General features: G+C 38.9%; 2 protein-coding genes across 2 annotated transcripts; both read right to left on the bottom strand.

Moving 5' to 3' along the window:
• Positions 1 to 6,838: 6,838 nt before the first annotated feature.
• Positions 6,839 to 24,827, bottom strand: LOC137049314 (gastrula zinc finger protein XlCGF7.1-like). The gene is made up of 3 exons (XM_067427832.1): positions 24,773 to 24,827; positions 24,332 to 24,479; positions 6,839 to 7,587 (listed from the first exon to the last, which is right to left on the bottom strand). The coding sequence occupies exons 2-3, from the start codon at positions 24,414 to 24,416 to the stop codon at positions 6,839 to 6,841; spliced, it is 834 nt and encodes a 277-aa protein (XP_067283933.1). The 5' UTR covers positions 24,417 to 24,479; positions 24,773 to 24,827.
• Positions 15,729 to 19,788, bottom strand: LOC137089629 (BEN domain-containing protein 5-like). The gene is made up of 7 exons (XM_067453203.1): positions 19,774 to 19,788; positions 18,096 to 18,373; positions 17,711 to 17,838; positions 16,512 to 16,547; positions 16,322 to 16,374; positions 15,976 to 16,183; positions 15,729 to 15,862 (listed from the first exon to the last, which is right to left on the bottom strand). The coding sequence occupies exons 1-7, from the start codon at positions 19,786 to 19,788 to the stop codon at positions 15,729 to 15,731; spliced, it is 852 nt and encodes a 283-aa protein (XP_067309304.1).
• Positions 24,828 to 26,620: the final 1,793 nt, after the last annotated feature.

Here is a 26,620-nt window from a genome sequence, read left to right as displayed (position 1 = left end):
AACCGAAGAAACCTTTATTAAAATTAAGAGACAATTTGTACAAAACGAAAGAAAGGCTTTTTACAAAACAAAACTTAATATTAAACTAAATATAACCACCAAAATCATTTCTGACCCACTTGCATCTTTGCACTTATAGCCTATCATAATCAGATGAAATCTAAAAATAATATTATAATATTTAAACATAAATATGAAGAAAAAAAAACAATGTTTAATGGCTACAACAAGTATAGTAAGCTACAGATTTATGTCATGTCTGAGCTGGATTTGATCGAACATCATTTTACCGGTGGGTTCATGAGCGCGCGCCTGCGGATTATTGAGCTGATCACACCGGCTCCGCTCCGCTAATTAGTCATTAAGGCTCGTTCTCGATACTTACACGGGCAGGGCCGGTCTCTTGGGTGCATGGGCTCGGGTAGGGTTGGGCTTTATTTTTTTGAGCCGATCTACGCTCTAGTTCTGGCGAAAAATGTAGTGCTGTGCCGGCCTGTTGTCATAAATTGTTCTCGTGATGGAGCAGTAGTGGAGCGCTCTCGGAGCGAGCAAAAACCACAACGCTCCTCACTCCATTCAAAATCTCGTCACTCCGCTCACATACTCTGCTTCGCAGGCTGTGGAGAATTGCAATCCTCCATAGCCACGGAGCGCTGTCATGACAGCGAGGGCATCACGTCGCAGGCTTACGGTATCGATAAGAGGCAGTTTTAATCTGACAATTTGACCGAAAAGATTTCATTTTGTCGGACATTCAATTTTTTTCCCGGCCGATGTCCGGTAATTACCGGACAACGGAAACCCTGATCCATGTGTAATAAAATTGTATTTTATTAAGATAAATGGACATTTTATTTTACATATATGAAGATCCAGTAGCTCATACATACACATATCTCCCACATGTAAATCAACTGTATCAACTATAATACTGATCTGCCCACGTTGACACGATATGATAGATTAAAATTAGCTGATAACATCACTGTTTTCTCCAGAATGATTACAGCCGAATCAAATTGTGTTGCAATATTGTCCTGTTTACACCGTGAAGCTGCTTTGGATCAATCGGTATTGTAAAAGCGCTGAATAAAGCTGACTTGACATGTCCCAGTCTTGCTATTGCTTGAGTCTTTCGAACTTCGTCTGTAGTAAAATGCAGAAATTACGACCAGGATCCCTTCTGATATTTTTTTCCTTTCAAAGTTTTTTTATTGATTTTTACACTATAGATCACATTTAACAATCCCCAGCCCTCACCACCAATAGCGTCCATACTGTCCGATAATTCTAAATAGCTAAATAAAGAAACAGATAAGCAAGAGTAAACAATATAGGAGTATTACATTCATTTGGAAAATAAAATAAAAAGAAAATAAACAAATACAATAAAAAATAAAATCAAAAAATAAATAAATAAAATAAATGCAATAATAAAACAGTCAATAATAGGGCATCATTTAGACAAGATTATCAACAAAGTCGAGAAAAGGTTGCCACATCTTGAAAAATTGTTTTTCCGATCCTCTTAATGAGTACCTAATTTTTTCCAGGCTGAGACAAGACATCATATCTTTAATCCACCGAGTATGAGTAGGTGGAAAAGGATCCTTCCACTTTAATAGTATTGCTCTACGGGCTAGCAAAGAGGAGAAAGCGAGGACTTTACACAATGATGCTGACAGCCATGACTCCTCTGGAGCAACCCCAAATAATGCCACCATAGGGTCTGGCTCTAATCTGTACTGGAGAATCGCAGAAAGGGTTTGAAATATCGATCGCCAGTAGTCCTCTAATTTGGGACATGTCCAGAACATGTGAATTAATGATCCCTCAGCACTATGACATCTATTGCACAAGGGACTAGTACCAGGGAACATTTGAGCTAATTTAACTTTGGAAATATGTGCTCTGTGCACTACTTTGAACTGTAAAAGTGAGTGCCGAGCGCACATTGATGATGAGTGGACCAACTTAAGAACACAGTTCCATGTGTCTTCAGAGAGTGGTCTATCAAGGTCTTCTTCCCAAGCCCTCTTAATGTTATCTAAAGGGGAAGATGTCAGATTGGTTATTAAATTATAGATAATAGAAATTGAGCCCTTTGATAATATATTACACGAAAGGAAACTGTCCAAAGGTTTTTCAGACGGGATCTCTGGGAAGTCTGATACAAGTGACTTGACATAATGTCTTACTTGCAAGACTCTAAAGAAATCTGACTTGGCAAGACCAAAATGTAGCAATAACTGATCAAAGGAAGCAAATAAATTATCAATAAATAAGTCTTTGAAACTTTTTATCCCCTTGTCTAACCAAATCTTAAATGATCCATCATGCATTGAAGGGGTGAAAAAATGATTATGGGCGACAGGGCTGAGAAGAGAAGGGTCCTGAAAATCAAATGATTTCCTAAATTGGTTCCAGATCCTCAAAGAGTGTTTAACCACTGGGCAATCGACCGGAGTTAAAGAAACTAACGGTAATTTAGCTGCAAGGAGTGCTGGAAGGGAAATTTGCTTATATGCATTTAGTTCCATATCTACCCATGATGGTCTATTGGGCAAAAAGTGATAATGCCACCAATACAGTACATTTCGTATGTTAGCTGCCCAGTAGTAGAACTTAAAGTTAGGTAAAGACATACCACCATTGCATCTGGGTCTCTGAAGGTGTACTTTACGTAAGCGGGGGTGCTTACCATTCCAAATAAAAGAAGAGATAACCGAGTCCAATGATTTAAAAAACGACAGGGGAATAAATAGAGGTAGACACTGAAAAAGATAAAGAAATTTAGGGAGAACAACCATTTTAATGGAATTAATGCGCCCAATTAGGGAAATCTTTAAGGGGAGCCATTTAGAAAGATCTTTCTTGATCTGCTCAAGAAGCATGCCAAAATTATGTTTGAAAAGATGCTTATGATGGCGAGTGATACATACCCCCAGATAAGTGAACTTGTTCCTGACAAGCTTCAAAGGTATGTTGGAATAATGTAGTTGCGTTTCTATCTTGTTGATTGGAAAGTATTCACTCTTGTGCAGATTAAGCCTGTAACCAGAAAACCGACCGAAATTCTCAAGCAAAGATATAGCTGCAGGTAAAGAAGTTTGGGGATTTGAGATGAAAAGTAGTAAATCATCTGCATATAGAGTCACCTTGTGCACGACCTCGCCACGAGTAATTCCAGTAATCTGCTGACTCTCACGTAGAGCGAATGCTAAGGGCTCAATAGCTAGAGCGAACAGTAATGGGCTAAGCGGGCAGCCCTGTCGAGTTCCGCGGTACAAGTTAAATGCTCTAGAATGAAGACCATTGGTCAGTACTACCGCAGAAGGAGCACTATAGAGTAGTTTAATCCAGGAGAGAAAGATTGGGCCGAATCCAAATTTTTCCAAAGCTAGGAAGAGGTACTCCCACTCCACCCTGTCAAACGCTTTTTCGGCGTCCAGAGAAACGACACATTCCGGAACGGTTTGATGCCGATAGTATACCACATTAAGTAGGCGTCGGATATTAAAAAATGATTGACGGTTTTTAATGAACCCTGTTTGATCAGGAGAGATGATGGTGGGGAGGACATTTTCAAGTCTTGAGGCAAACACCTTTGCTAAAATTTTAACGTCACAGTTTAGCAAGGAAATTGGCCTATATGACGCACAATTTAAAGGATCTTTGTCCTTTTTAAGTAATAAAGAGATACAAGCTTGATTTAATGTAGGGGGAAGAAACCCAGTCTTAAAAGACTCAGAAAAAACAGAAGTCAAAAAAGGAGCAAGCTGTACAGAGAATTTCTTATAGAAATCCGATGGAAAGCCATCAGGTCCTGGGGATTTACCGGACTGTAGGGAAGAGATAGCAGCCGTCACCTCCTCCTGAGAGATCGGGACTTCTAAAAGGTTCCGAGCATCAGAGGATAAGGTGGGGACATTTAGTCGGCCGAGAAACTCTACAATGTCCTCCCGTGGAGCGGAGTCAGATGTATATAGAGTAGAATAAAATTCTCTAAACGTGTCATTAATAATACTTTGATCAGTTGTGACCTCTCCATTCTCTAGACGAAGACCACTTATAATTTGTTTTGCCCGGAGACCACGCAACTGATTGGCCAATATTTTCCCGGATTTCTCTCCACTTTCATAATAAACACTCCTAGTTTTCCTCAAAAGACCCTCAATCTCATTGGTTGAAAGCAAGTCAAGCTCTGACTTTAGTTTGAGGCGTCTCTTATACAGGTCTGGTGTGGGAGACCTAGCATGTTGTTCATCTAACCTAGAAATCTCATTAGCAAGAGAGAGATGCTTTTCTTTGGAAAGTTTTCTTTTATTAGCATCATACGAGATAATTTGGCCTCTTATATACGCCTTAAGGGCCTCCCACACTAAGGAATCTGAAGCTTCTGCTGATTTATTGACACTTAGAAAAAAAGAAATTTGGTCCGCGGTAAAAGAAACAAACTTCTCATCTGCCAAGAGTGAAGTATTAAAACGCCAGCTCCTCCTAGGCGAGGGCAAATTCGGAAACGTTAAGTCAAGAGTAAGAGGAGCATGGTCCGATATAATAATACTTTGATATGAGCAAGACTGAACTCTAGGAATCAAACCATTATCTAGAACAAAGTAGTCAATCCGGGAGTAAGAGTGATGAACATTCTAAAAAAAAGAATATTCTCTTTTTTGGGGGTACAAAAGCCGCCAAACATCAGATAGACCATATTCAGAGAAAAAATTATTTAGGTAAACGGAGGATTTGCTTGCACTGTATGGCTTAGGAGATGAACGGTCCATCAACGTGTCGAGGCAGCAATTAAAGTCTCCCCCTAATATAAGAGATTTTGAATTTAGGTCAGGAATAAGAGAAAGAGTGTGTTTAAAAAAACTGACATCGTCAAAATTAGGAGCATAAAAATTAGCTAATGTTAAATTCTTATTGCATAAGGTGCCTACAATAATTATATAACGCCCATTCTTATCAGATATAATATTATTTGCTACAAAGGGTACATTTTTATTAATCAAAATAGCCACACCTCTTGCCTTTGCCTGGAAAGAAGAAAAAAAAATCTGCCCTTCCCAACCTCGACTAAGGAGATTGTGATCCAAATTGCGTAAGTGGGTTTCTTGCAAAAAGGCAACCTCTGCTTTGAGCTGTCGAAGATGGGCAAGAACTCTGGTTCTCTTCACTGGATGGTTTAAGCCCTTAACATTCCAACTCACAAATCTCAATTCTCTACCCATTAATGTGAATAACAAAGGGTTGTAAATGGAGAATAGAAGCCACAAGATAAAAAAAATAAAAAAATATCAACAAAGAAACATAAAGCATAGAGATTATAATGCCAGTATGACACCACCCCCAAAAGAAAACCACCAACCATCCCACTAAATCAACCCAACCCACTAGGAACTTAACAACTAAACTACCATCTAGAACAACAACTAAGTGATTTACACACTTCCTTATTTCACCTTACCTTATATATTCCTCAGTCCCTTAAAATAAAATATCCTCAATATAGAACATATAGATAACCTTACTATATCAAGTAGTATGCTTATCATATGAGCAGACCCATGTCATAACTATCCATAGCTTTACTTGTACAATTTACCGATGCAATAGTCGAAGGCCAAACCAAAATAAATAAATAATGCAAAAAAAGTGCAATTGCAAAGAGAAACAAACTGCCCTCAACACACAAATTGTAATCAAAATCCTGCTGACAGTATAACAAAAGTTATGAAACCCCAAAATAAAATAAATAAAGAACATAAATCTAAATCAGCAAGTAGAGACAGATCTAATGTAATGGTGCAGACGTCGTTAGAAACGAAGCAATGTTTGCATGATGTAAAACACAAGAATGTACAAAAAAATTGTCCATGTAACGTCAGAAAGCTCTGATGTGCATACGTCGGTGTTGTGCACCGGGTCCCCGCCGCAACAAAGTCTAATCAAATCGCCACTCAAGTTAACGTTAACTCAGCCACCGTAACACTCAGGCGCTTCGGTGGGTCGTAACAAATGCCTTGGCCTCGTTCACTGAAGCAAGCAACTTTTGCTCACCTTCCTTGGTCTGAATCCTCAACCTTGCAGGGAAAAGAAGAGATGGCTTGAATCCAAGTTTGTATAGTTCTGCCATTACCCCACGATATTGTGCGCGCTGCTCCAAAACTTCAGGACTGTAGTCGTCGTAAATGGCGATCGGCATGCCCCGGTACTGTAGGGATCCTCTTCTCTTACGGGCCTCTCTTATCACCGCCTCTTTGATCTGGTATCGATGAAAGCGAACGATTACAGCTCTCGGCCTCCCTCCCTGCTTCGGCTTAGCAGTCAGAGCCCGATGAGCCCTGTCTAGTTCCGGAGGTGACGGTAAAATCTGCTCACCCATCATTTCGGACAGCATCTCAGAGAAGAACATTGTGGGACGAGGACCCTCAACTGACTCGGGTAAGCCAATGATCCTGATATTATTGCGTCGACTGCGGCCTTCCAAGTCCGCGGTTTTGGCTTTGAGCTTACCGTAGTTCTCGGATAGTTCGGCACATACCGCTTCCAGCGAGTGAATTCGCTCACTCAGGAGGTCTGCGTTACATTCCAACGAAGCTATTCGTGGACCATGGTCCGACACCGCAGCCTGTACGAGGTCAAGTTTTGCCTCTAACGAAGTCAGCGAAGTTTTGAAATCGGTAGCCAAAGCGGCTCTGTGGTCTTCCAATAAACTAGTCAAAGCCGACATGCTAACCTCGCCATGAGCCGCGGGCATATCGTCTTTAGCGGCGGTATCCTTCTTCGCTTGTTTGGCTGATTTAGATGCCATTTTCTGCTTCCGTTGTTTTTAACTTGTTATCTCCTTACAGTCAGAAAGACTAAACAAGTAGAGGATTGCTAAATGATAAACTAAAAAAGAAATGTACGGGAGCGCGAGGTAGACGTGTCTACTCCATTCGCATCCAAAACCGGAAGTTTTGGACAGACCAAGATTATATCTGAAATTCTTTCCACAGAGATCACAAATGAACGGCTTCTCTCCAGTGTGAATTCTCATGTGGCAATCAAGGCCTCCTTTTTGGTTGAAATCTTTTCCACACTGTTGGCAGATGTAAGGCTTCTCTCCAGTGTGAATTCGCATGTGCTTTTTAAGGCTTTCTTTTTGGTTGAAATCTTTTCCACACTGTTGGCAGGTGAAAGGCTTTTCTCCAGTGTGAACTCTTATGTGGTTTTGAAAGTGTGTTTTTTGTTTGAAACTCTTTCCACACTGTTGACAGATGTAAGGCGTCTCTCCAGTGTGAATTTGTATGTGCCTGTTAAAGTTTCCTTTATGATTGAAACTCTTTCCACACTGAGGGCACGTGCAGGGGTTTTCTCTAGTGTGAACTCTCATGTGAGAATTGAGGTTAACTTTACGGCTGAAACTCTTTCCACACTGTTGGCACGTGAAATAAGTCTTTTGAGCTTTTTCTTGAGATGTCTTATCAGTCTGTGAGCGATTAAAAGATGTTACTTCAGTAATGAAATCATGTTCCTCATAGTCTTTCTCTTCTTTTCCATTCAGATCTTGACCCTCCTCTTTCAGTGACATCAGGTCTAAGGAAAAAAAGACATACAATTTTACCTGCGTGATGTTTTAAATATTTTTTTAATTTCATACGATTCCAACAAGCAAAAGGAAATCCTGCACACCATCAATACTTGCAAAATATCAATAACTTTTTATTAGCAACGTTTCGGTCTCAAGACCTTCATCAGGCATATATATACATAAAATACTCAAAATCCATGACATTTAAAAAGGTAACGTGACTAATCATTGCAAAGAACCATTAATTAGTAAAATCACACTCAGTGGGTGCGTTTACATGCACGTTCTTAAGCCGACAATGCCTAATAAGCCGACAATGAACATGGTCATGTAAACGCGGTAACCCGTTTTCTTTATCGGAGTAATGTCATAAACGGCATAAGCATAAACCGGTTGGAACAGGTAGTTTTTTGGCTCTTACCTCGATTTCGCGCTGCATGTAAACGCATTAACCTGCTTTCTGTCGGCTTATTGAAGTGCGCATGTGTGATATGTGAAACAAACATCCAGACAGAGCGAGCTAGCGTTTTGCATGAAATAATCAAAACGCTATCTCGCTATCATATCACAAACCCAATATATATCACAAACGCAGACTCTTTTAAGACCCAGAAAATTGTAAAGATGTGTTATCTTCTCATGCAGCAGAGGTAGAAGAGGTTCAGTCGAAAAGCAGCATCTGTAACTGATGAGGGATGAGCTGTAAATCTCCCGCTGGCACGGTGCACGCTTTATTTAACATCACAACTGACGTAACATTTAAAAAACTCATTTGAGTACTCACTTTTTATCTGAATGTGTCTAATCATTAGCCTGACAAGTCAGATCCACATCAAGATGTTTGGTCTGGAAACTCATCATTGACAGCTCAATCCGAGGGGCGGGATAAACAGTTGTCTTTCAAACTCCCTCTGCACGTGATAGGATAGCGATACAACCAACCAGAGCAACGAAGGTAACACGGAGCTCCTTGATAGATTAAACATCCGCCGTATCCGGTCGGCTAAACTCCGAACACATCTTCCCTTTTTAAGAATGACTTCAGTGCCATTCTTTGTTCTTTTCTCAGAGAAAAGCTTAACTCCAAGTCTTCCAGAGTCGCGGATTCGAAGAGAAGCTGATTCGAAAGACCGCCGCCGTTCGCCAGTTTCTGCTAGAAGCACGCAAACGCAACTCGGCCGATATTATTTTAAGCCCCGCCCACCGACTCTATACACGATGTGATTAGCCCGACCAGAGTTTGGCGTTAATAGCTCAGAAGTGTATTGAGAGTTGCTAGACGACACTCGCGGCAGATTAGATTTGCTGCCGCTAGGGTGCCTCTAGATTTCTAGGCTATCTAACCATACTATCCATACATTTTGTCGTATGGTCGAACAAGATATGATGAAAACTAGTTCTTCTAATAAGAAACGGTCTCATAATCTTTCGTTGAATAAGAAAATGGCTCTGACTGAATCGATCAATCATTCGCATAGGGCTGTGTTGAAAAAAATCGATTCACCAATTCTGAATCGATTTTCATATTAATTTCTAAAGATCGATCCGTAACTCAGAGGATCGATTTAATAATAGGCCTACATTGAATTTTAATTTGCCACGTCATTGAATTCATGCATGCGCGCGAGGTGGAAGGACATTAACACAAATGAACATGGCAGCTTTGAAAACTCCAGAAACGCCGCGGACAGAGAATACTGGCTGGCATTTTCAAAGAGAGCAGCGGGGTTTTAAGAACGGCAGGAGCGCACCGAGGCGCTGAGCGAGTATTTCACGCTCACGCGCTGAACGATCAGCGAGTTTTACTGCTCGCCGAGAGTTGAAGCATGTTCAACTTTGAGTCAAACGCAGCGCTCATCGCTGTCACTTTTCACCCAGCCGTCCAATCACAGTGGAGGAGGGGCGGGACAAATACAACACAGACCAACTTCCACATTCTGCGTGTCGTCATCAGATGACAACAAGCAATAATAACGAAACAAAATGATTTAAAACAAATGCCAGAGCAAATACTTTGCATTGTATCTGCAATTTTATATAGAATCAATACAGGAACAAACTACCTGTGAAATTAGAAAGACCTCCGCAAATTTTCCGTATCATAACAACAAGCAAGTCTCAACTGAGGAGAAAAAATGCTGCCTGCCCAAAACGCTCTCAAGCGCTCACAGTGAGGAGTTTTCAGCTGGCTAAAAACGCTTTGGTGGACACACGGCCTAACGTTATACCGCCGTCACCGTGCTGAAGAACACAGCCGTCCTCACTGCAGCGCGCTCTTACTGCCAAGGAGGTTGTAATGGCTGCGTTGTCATGACGGCGCGAGACAGCACAGCTCTGGAAGGGGGATTGTTCTTTACGAACATAAATACTCCATTAATTTGCAGTTGAATGTCTATAATAATAGTATCAATATGTTGCATAACTACAGTCCTGTAATTCAGGTAACAGCTGGAAAAAAATGCTTTCTTCAAAAACACTTATCTAAATCTCGAAGATCGGATCGGATCGAATTACATAATGATAATCGATTCAAGATCTTGAGAATCGTAATCGAATCGATTCTTAAATTTGAATCGAAACCCAGCCCTACATTCGCATATTATTATAAAACCCGCAGATAAATGAGGTGTGATCGTATTCCAAGACACATTGAAATATCAGCATGAAATTCTTTCACAATTACAAAATGTAAGGTTTTATTAGAAGCTTCCTGATGATCCCACTAATAAAGACAAGTCCATAAATATTGGGACATCAACACAAATTATAATATTTTTGGCTCTATACACCACCACAATGGAGTTTAATTGAAACCACATTAACTGCAGACTTTCATCCAAATCAGGTGAATGGTGTAGGAATTACAATAGTTTGTATATGTGCCTCCAACTTTTTAAGGGACCAAAAGTAATAGGACAATTGTCTTTTCAGCTGTTCCATGGCCAGATGTGTTATTCCCCTTATTATCCCATTTACAAGGAGCAGATAAAAGGTCCAGAGTTCATTTGAAGTGTGCTATTTGCATATGGAAACTGTTGCTGTCAACTCTCAATATGAGATCCAAAGAGCTGTCACTATCAGTGAAGCAAGCCATCAGTGGGCTGAAAAAACAAAAACCCATCAGAGAGATAGCAAAAACTTTAGGTGTGGCCAAAAGAACTGTTTGGAACATCCTTAAAAAGTAAGAATGCACCGGTGAGCTCAGCAACACCAAAAGACCCGGAAGACCACGGAAAACAACTGTTGTAGATGACCAAAGAATTCTTTCCCTGGTGAAGAAAACACCCTTTACAACCGTTGGCCAGATCAAGAACACTCTCCAGGAGGTAGGTGTATGTGTGTCAAAGTCAACAATCAAGAGAAGACTTCACCAGAGGGTTCCTCACAAGATGTAAATCATTAATGAGCCTCAAAAACAGGAAGGCCAGATTAGAGTTTACCAAACAACATCTAAAAAAGCCTTCACAGTTCTAGAACAACATCCTATGGACGATGAGACCAAGATCAACTTGTACCAGAGTAATGGGAAGAGAGGAGTATGGAGAAGGGAAGGAACTGCTCATGATCCAAAGTATACCACCTCATCAGTGAAGTATGGTGCTGGTAGTGTCATGGCGTGGGCGGGTATGGCTGCCAATGGAACTGGTTCTCTTGTATTTATGGATGATGTGACTGATCGTTTCGCGTTAAGACATCATTGTATCATCACGAGCCGCAGGGTTTAATATGGTTTGTGTGTATGGGTTTTTACTCTCTTATATAAAAAACCCTATTGACATGCATTATACGGCAACGGTTGGAGTTAAAAATCTTCAATTGTGTTCTACTGATGAAACAGACACCTACATGTTGGATGCACTTGGGGTAAATTCAATCGACTCACATTATGATCAAAATCAAGATAATTTAGAAAGGTTTTTAAATGGTAAAACACACCCACAATTGGATTATTAGATAGATGATGACATGGTAAGCAAGTTTGTCAATATTTTGAATAAAAAACGTAATAAAAGCGATACATCTGTAATACAGCGCTATTTTGGTGAGTCACGTGATAAACATAATGCTTTGTTATGGAAACATTAAGGTGAAACATTCTAAAATAACGTTGCCTTAAATCTGCAGTCCGTAACTTTTTTGGGTTAAAAATTATCAAATTTGAGCAAGTACATAACCAGCCAGTGCTCAAAACTATCTGCTTACCGTAGCTCGATATACAGCAGTAAGCTTCTAATAATGTTTTTAATTCCAGTGGTACTGGTGGATATCCGCTGGAAATTCAAACATATGTTTGCGTCATTACGTCACATCTGTACACATAAAGAAGGAGTCCCGGTTAGTAGGCTATCGCTTGTGAGGATGTTGGAAGTGGAGATAGTCTTTTCTCACACCACTTGATTGATGGCGGATCCAAAAAGGTTCAAACGACAGACACCAGTGACAACTGGAGATTCATCCGTTGTAAAATGCAAGTCTTCGGACTTCGGAGTGAAAAAAAAACTAAAGACTTCACCCGGGCGATACTTTCTTTACCGAATAAATCAGCTTTTTGAACAAATTATTTGAATCAATGATTACTAAGATAGATTAATATAGTCAAATGATTTGTTTCTGAATGAATCAGTTGTTTGAATGAATCGGTTGAATCTCTGGGTTCGGGCCAAATTCCGAGCCCGGCGCCCTCCCCCGGACAGCACGCCAAATACGCATAATCTTTACTCTATTTAATTTGATGTAAGTGTGAACTAGTGAAACCATATTATTATGTCAGATGCACAATAGTCACACATGGCAATAAAACTGACAAAAATGCATGAATCTTGTTTTGTTATTATCAAAAAAGGCTGGTTCAGTTGTGTGCGATCTATCTTTAATAACACGATCGCTTGGGGTGGGAACGTAAACCACAGCAATAATTGCTTAATATAAGTAAAAGGTTTTCAAGTGATTAGCCTACGTAATCAAGTAATCGGTCAGTAATAAAATGTATACTTATAAACAAATGACAATAGGACAAATAAATACAACATAAAGATGCATATCTACAAAGAGGAACACCCACCGTTTTTAGAAATAGGGCTTATTCAACTTCTTTAGACATTTAGATATGTGGGCAAATGCATTTGTCTCAGTGCATGCATTGTTTTAGTTTGGCAGGGTCGCCGCTAGCTTAGCTTAAAATGCATTTCCCCACATATCTAAATGTAGCAAAGTACCAAAGTTGAATAAGCCCTATTTCTAAAACAGTTGGAGTGTTCCTTTAAGTGTAAGTGCTGCGTTCCCCGTTTGTGTTGTTGTTAAGCTATATTAGTTTGCTTTCACTTTGAGAACATACTAATGCGCAGATCCAGTACTAACACGTCCCAAACTTTTTAACTCAAATCAGGATATAGACATATGCATAATCTGTATATGTGATCGTTTAAGAGTAACGTTAGGCTAATGAGCATAGAAATAACACATTCAATACACTCGCGCGAGCGCTGACAGCCAGCAAACACACGCAGCCTGAAATCGGAGTTCGGAGTTTACATCACTGTTATTAACTCTATTAGTGCAATCGGGTATATTATACTTTTATTTGGTCATTAAGCTAGATGGTGAGAAAGATTCGCCTTCGCGTTCAAGATCGCGTAACTGCAAGAACCGTCAGACTCAGCTGAAGATATCCGTTTTATGCGTCTGTGGGGTACAATCAGAAAGAGGCTCGTGCCAATAACACGAAAGCTGATTGGCTGCAATACATGTGGCATGCTTGTCTAATTTGTAGTTGTAATAGAGCGAACAATAGTTGGTCTAGCGAAAGAAAGAACTACAAACACCACAGAACAAACACACACACACACACACGTGCGCGTGTGCTGCGGGAGGCGAGAGCATTTCAATGAGGCAGCGTTACATGGACGTAGGAAAATTAAGACCTGTTAAACATTATTTAAGACCTAGAACACAGTGCTTCCGCGAATTTAAGACTTTTTAAGGCCTTATATTTTGATTTTGAAATTTAATACTTTTAAGACTTTTTAAGACTCCGCGGGGACTTTAGCCAAAATTTTAAATCAGTGTGACGGTTTTATTTCAACCGAATCGTAGTTAAAACGAATCGTTACACCCCTAGTAACAGCCCTATTGTGTCTTATTATTAGAATTGAATTTGATTTAATTCATGAAATTAACACAAGAGATGATTCATCCATATAATAAGGTTAAAAAAAATCATTTTATATATATATATATATATAAACTTTAGGAGTCAGCTGATCACCAGCACCAAAATACCAGCACACGTTCAGCAAAATATCGTCTAATTATCGTTATCGAGAAAATCCTAGAAAATATTGAGATATCATTTTTTGTCAATATCACACACCCATACATGGTGTATATTGTTTACATGATAAAAGTGATCTTAATATTAAGATATATCTCTAGTTTTAATCATTTAAACTGGCCTTTGATGTTTGGAAAAACTCCGTGGGCCCTATTTTAACGATCTGAAACGCAAGTGTCAAAGCGCAAGTAACTTTGTGGGCGGATCTCGGCGCTGTTGCTATTTTCCCGGCGGGATAAATGGCTCTTGCGCCCGGCGCAAATCTAAAATGGGTTGGTCTGAAGTAGCTTCATTATTCATAGGTGTGGTTTGGGCGTAACGTGAATAAACCAATCAGAGCGTCATCCAACATTCCCTTTAAAAGCAGCTGCGCAAGCTCCATTATGGATTGCTATTATTATGGCGTATTTACCAGGCGCACGATGAGAGGGATGAGAGAAACCCACCCAAAATAGCGTCGGTTAAACAGGCATGGGAGGAAATAGCCACAATTGTTGCATCTGTAGATTACATGAACAAAGTGTATACGCATGTATTTATTTACATAAAAAAGATGATTTTATGGTCAAATTTGTAATCAGGTCAAATTTTTTAAAGAACAATGCACTGTGAGCGTCTCTGTGTGCGGCGTGAATGCTCCAGGGGTGTCCAACCCTGGTCCTGGAGAGCTACCGTCCTGCAGATTTTAGCTTCAACCTGAATCAGACGCACCTGAACCAGCTAATCATGGTAATCAGGGTGCTAGATAATGACAGACAGGTGTGTTGGAGCAGTGCTGGAACTGAAATCTGCAGGATGAGAGCTACCTTTGAGGGTTGGACGTCCTGCTCTAATCTGTTAACATGGGCACCGAAAAAAAATACACGCTGCTAACACATGGTGTGAAACCAGCCTAATAGTAATAATAAATATGCCAAAATATATTAGAAATGTAAATCTGTAATATACATGAGTGTTCAAAAGTTGGGGGTTGGTAAGATATTTTCAAATGTTTTTGAAAGAAGCCTCTTCTGCTCACCCAGGCTGCATTGATTTAATCAAAAGTGCAGTAATATTGTGAAATGATATTGTAATTAAAGAATACAACTTAAATCTAAATTTAAAGAATTGTTTTCTATTTAAATACATTTAAAAATGTTTTTCCTGTGATGGCAAAGCTCCACTACTCCAGTCTTCAGTGTCATGATATCCAAGTAATTTTAAATGTATCATTCTTGAATGCTGATTTGCTGCTAAAGACATATCCCTGTTGGAAAAACCAGCATAGACCAGCATAGCTGGTCCTACCAGCAAGACCAGCATATGTTGTGTTTTGGTGCTGGTATGCTGGTATGACCAGCATGGGATGTTGGTATGCTGGTATGACCAGCATGGGATGCTGGTATGCTGGTATGACCAGCATGGGATGCTGGGATGCTGGTGACCAGCATGGTATATTGGTATGCTGGTGACCATGGTATGTTGGTATGTTGGTAACCAGCATGGGATACTGGGATGCTGGTGACCATGGTATGGTGGTATGCTGGTATGACCAACATGGGATGCTGGTATGCTGGTGACCAGCATGGGATGCTGGTATGCTGGTGACCAGCAAGGTATGTTGGTATGCTGGTGACCAGCATGGGATGCTGGTATACTGGTGACCAGCAAGGTATGTTGGTCAACAGTAATAGATGTTGAGGATGGTACAAAATACAAGCTTAAATTAATACACGTTAATTTAATAATAGCATGTAAACATTAACAGAATAATAACAATTATTTAACAAAAAACAACACTCATCTGGCTCAACAAGCAAATTACAATAAAACAAATTAACAATTAGTTTTTTTTTTTTGTCTGTTAATGTCCATTATTTTTTCCGTAATGAACCGTCCAGCCTTTCCCCATCTGGCCTGCAACTCTGTCTCCTCCACATTCTTTTTCTCTAGCCACTCCTTGAAGCAGACTGAAAAGAAATGTACAGATAAACTGTGATGCTTCTGTCCCACCAGAACAAAGCAAAATGTATTACATAACCCAGTACTTGGCATCCCACAAAGCTCTTGTGGCTACTGCTACCTTTTAATGTCTGAAGTTTCTGGGGTGTTAAAGGCTGTCTGGTGGTTTTGGTGGTGGGGCATTCCTTCCCTGTCAGACTTCTTTCCCCCAGAGTCTTAGTGCCCCAGATTGCCACAGCCAACTCTTTCACAAATAAGGAATCCCGCGTGCTGTTTCCAATCCTTGACCAGGCCTCTCTGCGCACTCGAATGCCTCCCCCCAAGTGAATCTGACAAAATTTAAAACACAAATAATCAAGGTACTAGATTGTACAAGTGCATACAAAAATCCTAAAAACTTTAAGTGTACTGTAGTTGGGGGTTCATATAATAATCCATGCACACAGACGACGAGGGCAATGCAGTACCTCATCTACTTTTGGAGATTCAAATGGTTCCACTTCAATCAAGCAGCCAGACTCTGCAAATATATACAAAATAATGTACATATACTCAATACACATTTACCAACTTGTATAAGGGCCTATATGTTGGTTAATATGGACCACGATAGATTTTAGTGAGTTTTAATGTGAGTAATATATTTGTTGCACTTACTTGGTATGGTCTCCTTTGGGCTTGGTAGTCCAGGATCTTAGAAAGAGAACAAACATATATCACACATATGACAGATGATTGCAAACATGACAACAAAGAATATGCTTTGTAAACCCTGAGCTGCTATTCCTTTAATTTAATATTGTTTATTAACTGGTGTAAATGGTGCTTAATAGGCATCCAGATCAGATGCCCAAACCAGGGGTCCTGTCTGGCAGGGGTGGCGATAAGCATATGGGGCATTTCAAGAGCTAATGTGGGGCCTTAAATAGTTTGGATATTAGTTGGTTTTGATTCATTATGAAAATATTGCGCGCGCGCGTGCGTGCGTGTGTGTGTGTGTGTGTGTGTGTGTGTGTGTGTGTGTGTGTGTGTGTTGGGTAGGTTTAGGGGCAAGGGCAGTGTAGGGGGATAGAAAATACGGTTTGTACAGTATAAAAACCATTACGCCTATGGAAAGTCCCCATAAAACATAAAAACACTACGTGTGCGTGCGCGCGTGTGTGTGTGTGTGTGTGTGTGTGTGTGTGTGTGTGTGTGTGTGTGTGTGTGAGATAGAAAGTTTATTTCACTTTGTGTTTATGGTCCAGGACCAGAGCTATATTTAAATGTAGAAATATTCAGATTTATTTTATTTATTTTGAAAAATATGATTTTTTTTTGAAAAATTAAGGGTTAAGTGGGATGGCTGAGCATACATATACATTATATATATATATATATATATAGAGAGAGAGAGAGAGAGAGAGAGAGAGAGAGAGAGAGAGAGAGAGAGAGAGAGAGAGAGAGAGAGAGAGAGAGAGAGAGAGAGAGAGAGAGAGAGTATGAGAGAGTTTAAGAGAGTGTGTCCAAACTTTTCACTGGTACTGTACAATTCAGTACTATAGGACAGTAGTCATGCATATGGAATCATATTATGGGTCAAAGCTTGTACAAAATATACCATTTGCCATTGTGAAATACTGAAATAGAAAAGTGTCAATAAATTACATTTAGAGTTATGGGACTAAGAAGATATATGTTATGTGCTAAAATAATTCAAGATTATCAGCCCAATGTCATATTTAACATCATATCATGATTGTCAGAAATTAAACAAGATAAATTGCATTTTTGTTTGAATGACATTCTCAGAGGTTAGGGGAAATGGTGTGTGTGTGTGTGTCGGGGGGGGGGGGGGGGGGGGGAGCTGTCCTCACCACTGCAATTTGCTGTTGATGAGGATTTCAGTTTCTTCAGCAATTGTTGCTGCAATTGCATGTTTAGAGAACGTAGTTCTTTATTCTCTGCCTCAACTTCTGCCCTCATCTTCTCCTGCTCCTCTAACCTATAACATAAGGATATACCATATGTCATGATTAGCTGACATTATAAGAAAAAGAAACAAATATTTTATGAAATATATTATGTGTTATCTAGCTACTTATAGAAGTGCATCTACACACATGTACATCCATCTAGTTCTGCTATGGTGCTATGACAAGCAGGTTAAATCAAACATTGGGCTAAAGATCAATTCTCATGTCATTTTCACATTGACAGAAAATAATAAATCTGTCTAAATGTTATTCAAAAATCCCTTACTTGTTTTTAGTTTCCTGCAGTTGCAGGAACATGTTGTTTAATTTTTTTAGGTAGAGCTGTTGCTTCTGTCTTGCCTCCTCAAAAAGTTTTTCTGGGACTACCCCACCACCATCATTATCATCATCCTCTTCTGACAAAGAATCAGACAGGGTATGAGCTCTCATTGTCTTGCTTGGAGTTGGGCAGAGTGGAGACTGTTTTCTTTTCATTTTTCTCTCTTTTAGCAAGGCCAAGAGGTTATTTCGTTTGGCCACTTCAGCAGTTTTTTTCTGATTTGTCTGGAAACATGAATAAAAGCATAATTAGGAAAGTGCATCACAGTGTAAAGCAAGATTCCCATACAGATATGCAAAGCAATGTGAAAGCAATATATGTTATTTGATAGATTAATACCATGATTGGAGCCTGATATTATCCCCTGATAAAGGTGATAATTTGATAGCCTGTGTATGGTCAGAGATGCAAAAATGCATTGCAGTACACACATGGATTATATAATGTTTTTTTGTTTGTTTGTTTTATTTTTTAACATTTGAGCCTTCAATGTATTGTTTTATTTTCACTATTTTTTTTTAGTCGAAAGCTTATAAAAACTTATATCAGCTTTTAGAAATTGTTCAGTTTTTTGTAATAAGTCCGAAATGTCTGTTTTCAAAGTTAGATGCAGACTCTCTAAATATTATGATTATGATATTACTAAATAATATCTCTAGATGATTTTTGTGAACATTGCGTTGCTTCATAAGCAGTGTGTTTTTTCTTCAACTCTATAAACATTTAATGCGTGTCGTGACCTGTGAGGCCTTATAGTCCAACTCCAACAGATGAGGTACGTTACAAAAGGGACGAATTGTGCCATATATTAGGCGAGATCTGAGGTGTCAGGAATACACACCCACACACCCCAGCCCATGGGTAAGAGAGGCTGCTTCGGGAGACATTTAGGAAATAGGATGCCTACATGGTATGGGAACTTTGTTTTTAAAAGATGTGGAATGCTAGATGCAGGTTCACTAAATATTGCTAAATAATATCTCTAAATGATTTTGTGTGAACCGTTTCATACATTGTATTGCTTTATAAGTAGTGTTTTTTTACTTTGAATCTATAAACATTTAACTGAGCGGTATTTTTGTGACTCCATTTTATTTAAAACTAAAATGGTTGGTTTAGGTTTTTTAATTAAGCTATTTTTATAAACATTCAACTTTTGCGGGGTAGATTTTCGTTTATATTATTTGAAAAAACATATAAGACTTAACAGAGAATGCTTGTGTGAGATACACTTGACAGTTTTTTCACAGTACAGCATGATAATATGGAATGAGGAGGAGGAGGAGGGTCCTGATAGCCAGAACTTCAAAGGATAAAACTTTCCGTCACAAATATATATCATACCCTCTTCAAAGGATAAAAAACAACATATATTATCATTATTAACGACTTCATATATTATTAACTACTTCAAAACATCATATATTATACCCTCTTCAAAGGATAAAAACTTTCCGTCACAAATATATCATACCCACTTCAAAGGATAAAAACATCTGTCAAAAACATTATATATTATACCGGTAATCCCCATCAACCACGGAAGGTCAAAGGGCACGTCATAAATTATACCCGTAATCCCCATAACCCCCAGAAGGTCAAAAGGTCACGTCATAAATCATACCGGAAACCGCTCCATGACCGTGACCCCGGAAGTTCAATCGGGCAAAAGGTCAAAGCCATAAATCTTTTTGTCATAAGGTGCATTATATTACTACTCACGCTACAATGGGTACAATCTACTGCGCATGTATAACGTCATATCATACAGCCCTACCTGTCAGTCATGCATTTCTTATTTTACTGTCATTGTATGTAGACACATGCACTCAGGAATGTGTTTTTTTTTTGTAATTTTGTAGCTCATGTCTTCATCTGGTCGCTTTCTGCTTACATCTGAGCTGCAACCAAGTGATATGGCCCAGCAGTTTAGTTGTGATTCATCATCTGAAGGCAGTGTTTCTGGAGATGATTCGGAAATTCCAGATATTCCAGAAGATGATCCATTCAGACAGATAGGTTTTGATACAGACATGGATTCAGTACTAATGTCAGCAGGTACAACGACAAAGGCTGAGGCACTGCTCATGGTGATGAGTCATGCAGCAAGACATAATATAACTGGGACACAACTTCATGACTTATTAAAGCTCATAAATACTCTGTTTGGCAAAGAGGTGTTACCTAGATCAAAGCATGTGTTCAATAAGGTATTTAAAAATAACTCAGACATTGTGGAGTTCCACTTCTACTGCAAAACCTGTAAAGTATACATTGGCACACAAGAAGACATACAAGACAAAAACATTGCACAGTGTGCAATCTGTAATGCTCCCATTGAAATAAGTTCCTTAAACAGTGCAAGCTTTTTTATCAACATACCAATTGCACCTCAAATCCAGACGCTGCTTGAAACTCCTCAGATTCAAAATAGCATGAGCTACAGACACCAAAGGCCACAGAATGAACATGTTATCTCAGACATATATGATGGTGAAATGTATCAAAACTTGTCAAGACCAGGTGGAATTCTGTCAGATCCGAACAATTTGTCATATAATTTCAATTCTGATGGCTCCCCTGTCTACAAGTCTTCCAGATTTTCTATATGGCCTATACACCTGCATTTAAACGAGCTCCCTCCCAAAATGAGATTTCAGAATGTAGTGCTTGCAGGTCTTTGGTTTGGTACTCAAGAGCCAGTTATGTCTATTTTTCTCAGACCCTTTGTTGATCAGGCCAAAACACTGGCATCCAGAGGCGTGTCTTGGAGAAAAAATGGAACATGTGTGTACAGCAAAATTGTTGGAATGTGTTGTTGCGTAGACTCAAAGGCAAGACCAGCCATGCAAAACACCACACAGTTTAATGGGTACTTTGGTTGTGGATTCTGTTTACATCCTGGTACTCTAGTAGAGAAACAGGTGAAGTACACTGTGACTGACACAGAATATCCTGACAGAGAAGCGAAGAAAATGCTGGCAGATATGGAGCAAGCAGTAGCACAAAACAGAAGTGTCAGAGGAGTGAAAGGTCCATCACCACTTATAAACATGCCCTATTTTGATATAGTGTGGGGCTTTGTTCCAGACTATATGCATGCTGTCTTACTGGGTGTCATTAGACAGCTCACAGAGCTTCTTTTGAACAACAGTGATCAACCCTATTACACCGGGAGTCCCAACACTATGAGGGTGCTAGAAAACAGGATCAAGGACATAAAGCCACCACACCTGATAACACGACTACCCAGACCCCTTGCAGAATTCAAGTACTGGAAAGCCTCAGAGTGGCGAGCATGGCTCCTGTTTTACAGTTTGCCAGTCCTGAATGGTGTACTTCAACCATGTTATGTGAAGCACCTAGGCCTTCTAGTATCAGCAGTATTTCTACTTTTGAATGAAAAAATTACCTTTCAAGACATCAACAAAGCAGATAACATGCTTTTTGAGTTTGTGGCAAGGTTTCAGTTGCTGTATGGCGAGACAGCTATGACATTTAATGTACACCTGCTAACTCACCTTGCAAAATCAGTGAAATTGTGGGGGCCACTCTGGGCGCACTCAGCATTTGTGTTTGAAAATGCAAATGGTGGTCTGTTGAAACTGGTGCATGGAACAAAGTGTGTAGCTCTGCAGATTGTGAACAAATTCCTGTTGCACAGAGCAATACCACTCTTTACCACAAGGTATGCGGTTAGTGAGCAAGTTAAGGAGTTCTGTTTGGAAATGACAAATGACCGAAGAGTAAAGAGTTTCACAAAATGGCAAGACACAACTGTTCTGGATAGTGGCAGAGTGACAGAGACTACTGATGATGAAAAAAGTGCCTTCATTTCTGCACAGAAACATGCACCAGATGAAATGGTAGTGCACAGAAGAATGGTGCATAAAGGACTAGTTTATACCAGCAAAAGCTATACCCTTAGTAAGAGACGCAGAGATTGTTTTGCAAAGATGAGTGATGGTGTTTATGGAGAAATCCAGAATATCGTATCCTTTCCTTCCGAAGGGGGTACAGAAATTGCTGTCCTTTTCAAAAAGTTTACTACAAATGCCTTCTTTCCTTTATCACAAGGTTATGGGTTGGTGTCACATATCAGACTTGTAAGTGGAAGCCTTTTCTCGCCAGTGTGTCTGATTCCAGTAGACAGGTTAGAGCAGAAATGCATGGTTTTAAAAACAGGTGATCAGACGTACATTTGTGACTTTCCAAATGCATATGAGAGAGACTAGTCTCCATCATAGATGGTCATTCTGTGAGTGATGAGCCCTTTCTGTTAAAAGATGATTTCTGGCCTTGAGTGTGAAGGCCTACCCATGGATGGAACTGTTTCAGTTGTCATTAGATGGCCTAAGTGTGAATTGGGTGGTGGGTGGGGAGAGAGAGATGATAAGCCCTGTCTGTTTTCTTTTCAGTTTTTTTCTGGCCTTGAGTGCGAATGTCCTCCTAGATATTTCTGAAATGTGTTCAGTAATTTGCTTTGTGAATTCCTCTGTCTCCTTCTAACGTAACCAAGTTTACTGACTTCTCACAGTATAAAATTTTCCCAGTCTGCTTTCTCAAAACACCATCTGTTTATTGTACTTTCTTCTTGTATACATACATTTGTATTTATTATAGTGATAACTGGGAAGTGGTCACTTCCTATGGTTGTATCACTCTTGACATACCAATCACATATTTTAACTAAATTATCTGACACCATAATTATATTTGTATTTATTTATTTTATATTTATATTTTTCTGATGTTTTTATGTCCACATGGGCATAATGTTTTTTTATATACCACATTGTATACTATTATAAATAATAAAATTATTATTACATTCATCCTTTGTTCCAATGATTCAATCAAGAGTTTCATGCTCCAACTTTCAGTCACTTAACAATGCCTTAGTCTGTCTTAGTCTGTCTGTCTGTCTATCTATACTTCTGTCTATCTGTATATCTATCTATTCTGTTTTTGTTTGTCTATCTACTTATGTCTGTCTGTATGTCTGTCTAATTTTGTAAATGCATTAACACCATAGACCTAGACTCCCTGTTTTCTACCACCGGTCACAATTGTGACCAAACATAAAGAAAATCTTTTTTTTTTTTTTCCTTTCTTTTGTTACATAATTGACATTGATTATTTAATACCCTTACAAATACCATACACATTCATGTTTGTCATCTCCTGGATTTGGGATTAAATGAGTTAAGTTAAGTTAAACATTGTGTAACATAAACAATAGAAATAAAGTTTTGAAGTAAATTCTAATCATATCTCATTCTTATATGTTGGATATGTTACTGTTATTTTAAGTTTAAAATGTGTAAATAGATCTAATTGAAGAATTTATATGAATTCTGACTATGCTGTTTCCCACCGGTCACTATTGTGACCAAGTATAAAACCTAATATTTCACTAACTTAAAGAAGCCTATTCCTGCTGTTTTTTATGTTAATGGTTGACCATGCAGCATCACTAGCATCACCTTGCTGGTTGACCAGCATCACTAGCATCACCTTATTGGTTGACCAGCATCACTAGCATCACCTTGCTGGTTGACCAGCATCACCTTGCTGGTTGACCAGCATCACCTTGCTGGTTGACCAGCATCACCAGCATCACCTTGCTGGTTGACCAGCATCACCAGCATCACCTTGCTGGTTGACCAGCATCACTAGCATCACCTTGCTGGTTGACCAGCATCACCTTGCTGGTTGACCAGCATCACCAGCATCACCTTGCTGGTTGACCAGCATCACCAGCATCACCTTGCTGGTGGACCAGCATTACCTTGCTGATTGACCAGCATCACCAGCATCACCTTGCTGGTCCACCAGCATAGACCAGCATAGACCAGCACCAGACCAGCATAAACCAGCATTGACCAGCATAGACCAGCATGGGAATTATGCTGGTCTATGCTGGTTTTTCCAGCAGGGATTTCTGATTATTATTATTTGATAATGTTTGTGCTGCATACTGACATTTGGAATATGTATGTGTGTGTGCGTATATTTTATATATATATATATATATACATATACATTTTTATTAGGTTAACATGAACAGAAATATTTAAATAGAATAATGAAATGAGGAATAGAAATGTTAACAAAAATATAATTCATTTCTGTAGAGCTGGACATTTTATTATAGGATCCAATGACAGAATTAAACTAACCTGGTTGTTCTTCGGTTTCTTCATTTTTCACTCTGAATGTTTCTTCAATCTTCAATTCTTCACTCTCCACTTTAATAAACGCCATCTTTATAATAGTGTGTCACATGGACCTCAGTCACTTCACCAGGAGTTTATCTGTGTGTTTGTCCTGTTTAAGAGGAGAGTAATTGACAGAAAGAAAAATGTATCCTAACTAAATATCTGAGTCTCAATCAGAGAGTTAATGGACTTAAATCATCTGATTAGAACACACTCAAAACGAACACAAACAAATTAATAAAATTATATAAATTATATAGACCCTTGATATATCAAGCAGTTTAGATATTTAATGATTTGTAGAAACCGATATCGAAATAGAACTGTAGGCTAGCGTTTCGATTCACTGAATCATTTGTTGTCAAATGCTTAATGCATCAAAATGCTTAATAAAACACAAACCTTTCTTCAGCCTAATCACAACAGATGAAGGAGCGTGTCGCGGCCTTATGACGTCACACCCGGAAACCAAAATAAAAGTCCTGTTCAAACACTGTTGCGTCTAAAATCACAAAGTGCATATGTTTACCTAGAAAACCAAGAGTTGATTGTATTATTTAAATACATTTAATAACACCATGGTAAGTTAATAATACAGTCACATTGAGATGTTCTTAAAAAAAAAGCAATAACACAATGCAGTCATTGATTATTTTGTGTGTCCTATTTTGCCATGTAGACTCTCATCTACAGGCAGAGTATTTGTGTTCATTGTCCCATCATCCAGACAGTTCATCCACTAGCCTTTCCCTGAGATTTATCCACCGCAGTGTCTCTCCGATTCATCCGCTGTCCCAGTCCTCCATTAGTTGTGCTGTTTCTTCAATCTGCCATAGATCAGCATTAAAGGATAGTTCACCAACAGATAAAAATCCTCCCATTATTTGCTCTCACACACTGTTAGAAACTGTCCAATAGCAACAGTAAAAAACTTTAACTAGACAGAAAAAGTTTGTAGTAACTTTAAATTGGCTTGAAAATCCCTCGGCAGAAGATTTAAAAAGTTTTAAAACCTTAAAGTTTGAAATGGTTTTGGTATAGATAGATAGATAGATAGATAGATAGATAGATAGATAGATAGATAGATAGATAGATAGATAGATAGATAGATAGATAGATAGATAGATAGATAGACTGAAAGATAGACAGACAGATAGACAGACAGATAGACAGACAGATAGACAGACAGACAATGTATAATATCCAAATTGGTGACAAAAAAGATACAATGTCAATTTAAACTAAGAATTCAAACTTTCATTGATATTTGACAATTAAGAGGTCATTATATTATAAAAAATATCATGTATGTTTCAAAATGTCCTTCTCCGTGGTTCTCCAGAACTGAACCATGGGTCAAATTTTCCAGATTGCTTCAGGATAAGGAAGTATAAAGTAGTGTTTTGGCTTCAGATGCGCATCTGGATTAAGCTCCAAAAACAGCCTATGGTGTTCCTCAATCAGATACTGCAAAAATATAACTGCCTCTAAGGTCAAGGCTGGAGTGAAAATCACCTCCATACAACCAAGCAATGAAAGAAGTAGTAGTTCCCAGGGTTTCTCTCTTTCTGGAATCAAATCTCCTATTATAGGAGGCAGCATCCTTATGCAAATGTGAATAAAGCGTCAAATTCAAATCTAGTTGGATGCTTGAACATTTTGAATCCATTCATGTGTCAACTGCGAGTGTATAAATCGAGTGTTTGAAGCAAAATAGAGGTGTATTAACTCTCAAAAAGAGTTGAGAATTTGATAATTCACGTTCAGTCCTCTCCAGGAGTGATCAATAATAGTAATTATAAAAGTATAAGTAAAAGCTATAATAAGCTATACAAGAAAACAAACTAACAATTTAGTCAGACATACAAAGTTAGAACTAGTAGGCTACCACAGTAAAGTTAGATGAAACTTTTATTATGAAACTTCACTTTGCCCTCAGTTAAAACAATTTGGGAGGCAACAAATTATAGACCCGTGAGACCACAGATCGGCCGTTAGATCTACACAAGACGGATTATATCATGTTTAACCACTACAGAGACACCAGAGCCAGCATTAAAGAACTACATTCTCAGCTGAAAAGTTTTCTGACACTAACAGTAAAAGTTTTAAATTACTCAATACATTTCATGTGACAGCAGCAAGTAGTCTCCTGATTGGTTAACGTGGCACGAACAAACGGCAAAGTTCAGATTTTTTAACTCTGCGTTAGACGTGAATTCACCTCAAACGCTAGCCTAGAAATCTAGA

Source organism: Pseudorasbora parva, chromosome 2 (assembly GCF_024679245.1).
Source record: "Pseudorasbora parva isolate DD20220531a chromosome 2, ASM2467924v1, whole genome shotgun sequence".
NCBI classification, from domain to species: domain Eukaryota; kingdom Metazoa; phylum Chordata; class Actinopteri; order Cypriniformes; family Gobionidae; genus Pseudorasbora; species Pseudorasbora parva.
Note: the sequence above shows the minus strand (reverse complement) of the source record. Positions and strands in the feature narration are given on the sequence as shown.

Coding starts and splice junctions, on each gene's coding strand:
- LOC137089629 (XM_067453203.1), bottom strand. Junction 17,839..18,095: donor CTGCAGGAAACTAAAAACAA/GTAAGGGATTTT, acceptor CTTATGTTATAG/GTTAGAGGAGCAGGAGAAGA. Junction 16,375..16,511: donor CCCAAAGGAGACCATACCAA/GTAAGTGCAACA, acceptor ATATATTTGCAG/AGTCTGGCTGCTTGATTGAA.
- LOC137049314 (XM_067427832.1), bottom strand. CDS start 24,416: ATGGCGTTTATTAAAGTGGAGAGTGAAGAATTGAAGATTGAAGAAACA. Junction 7,588..24,331: donor AGAAACCGAAGAACAACCAG/GTTAGTTTAATT, acceptor TTTTTTCCTTAG/ACCTGATGTCACTGAAAGAG.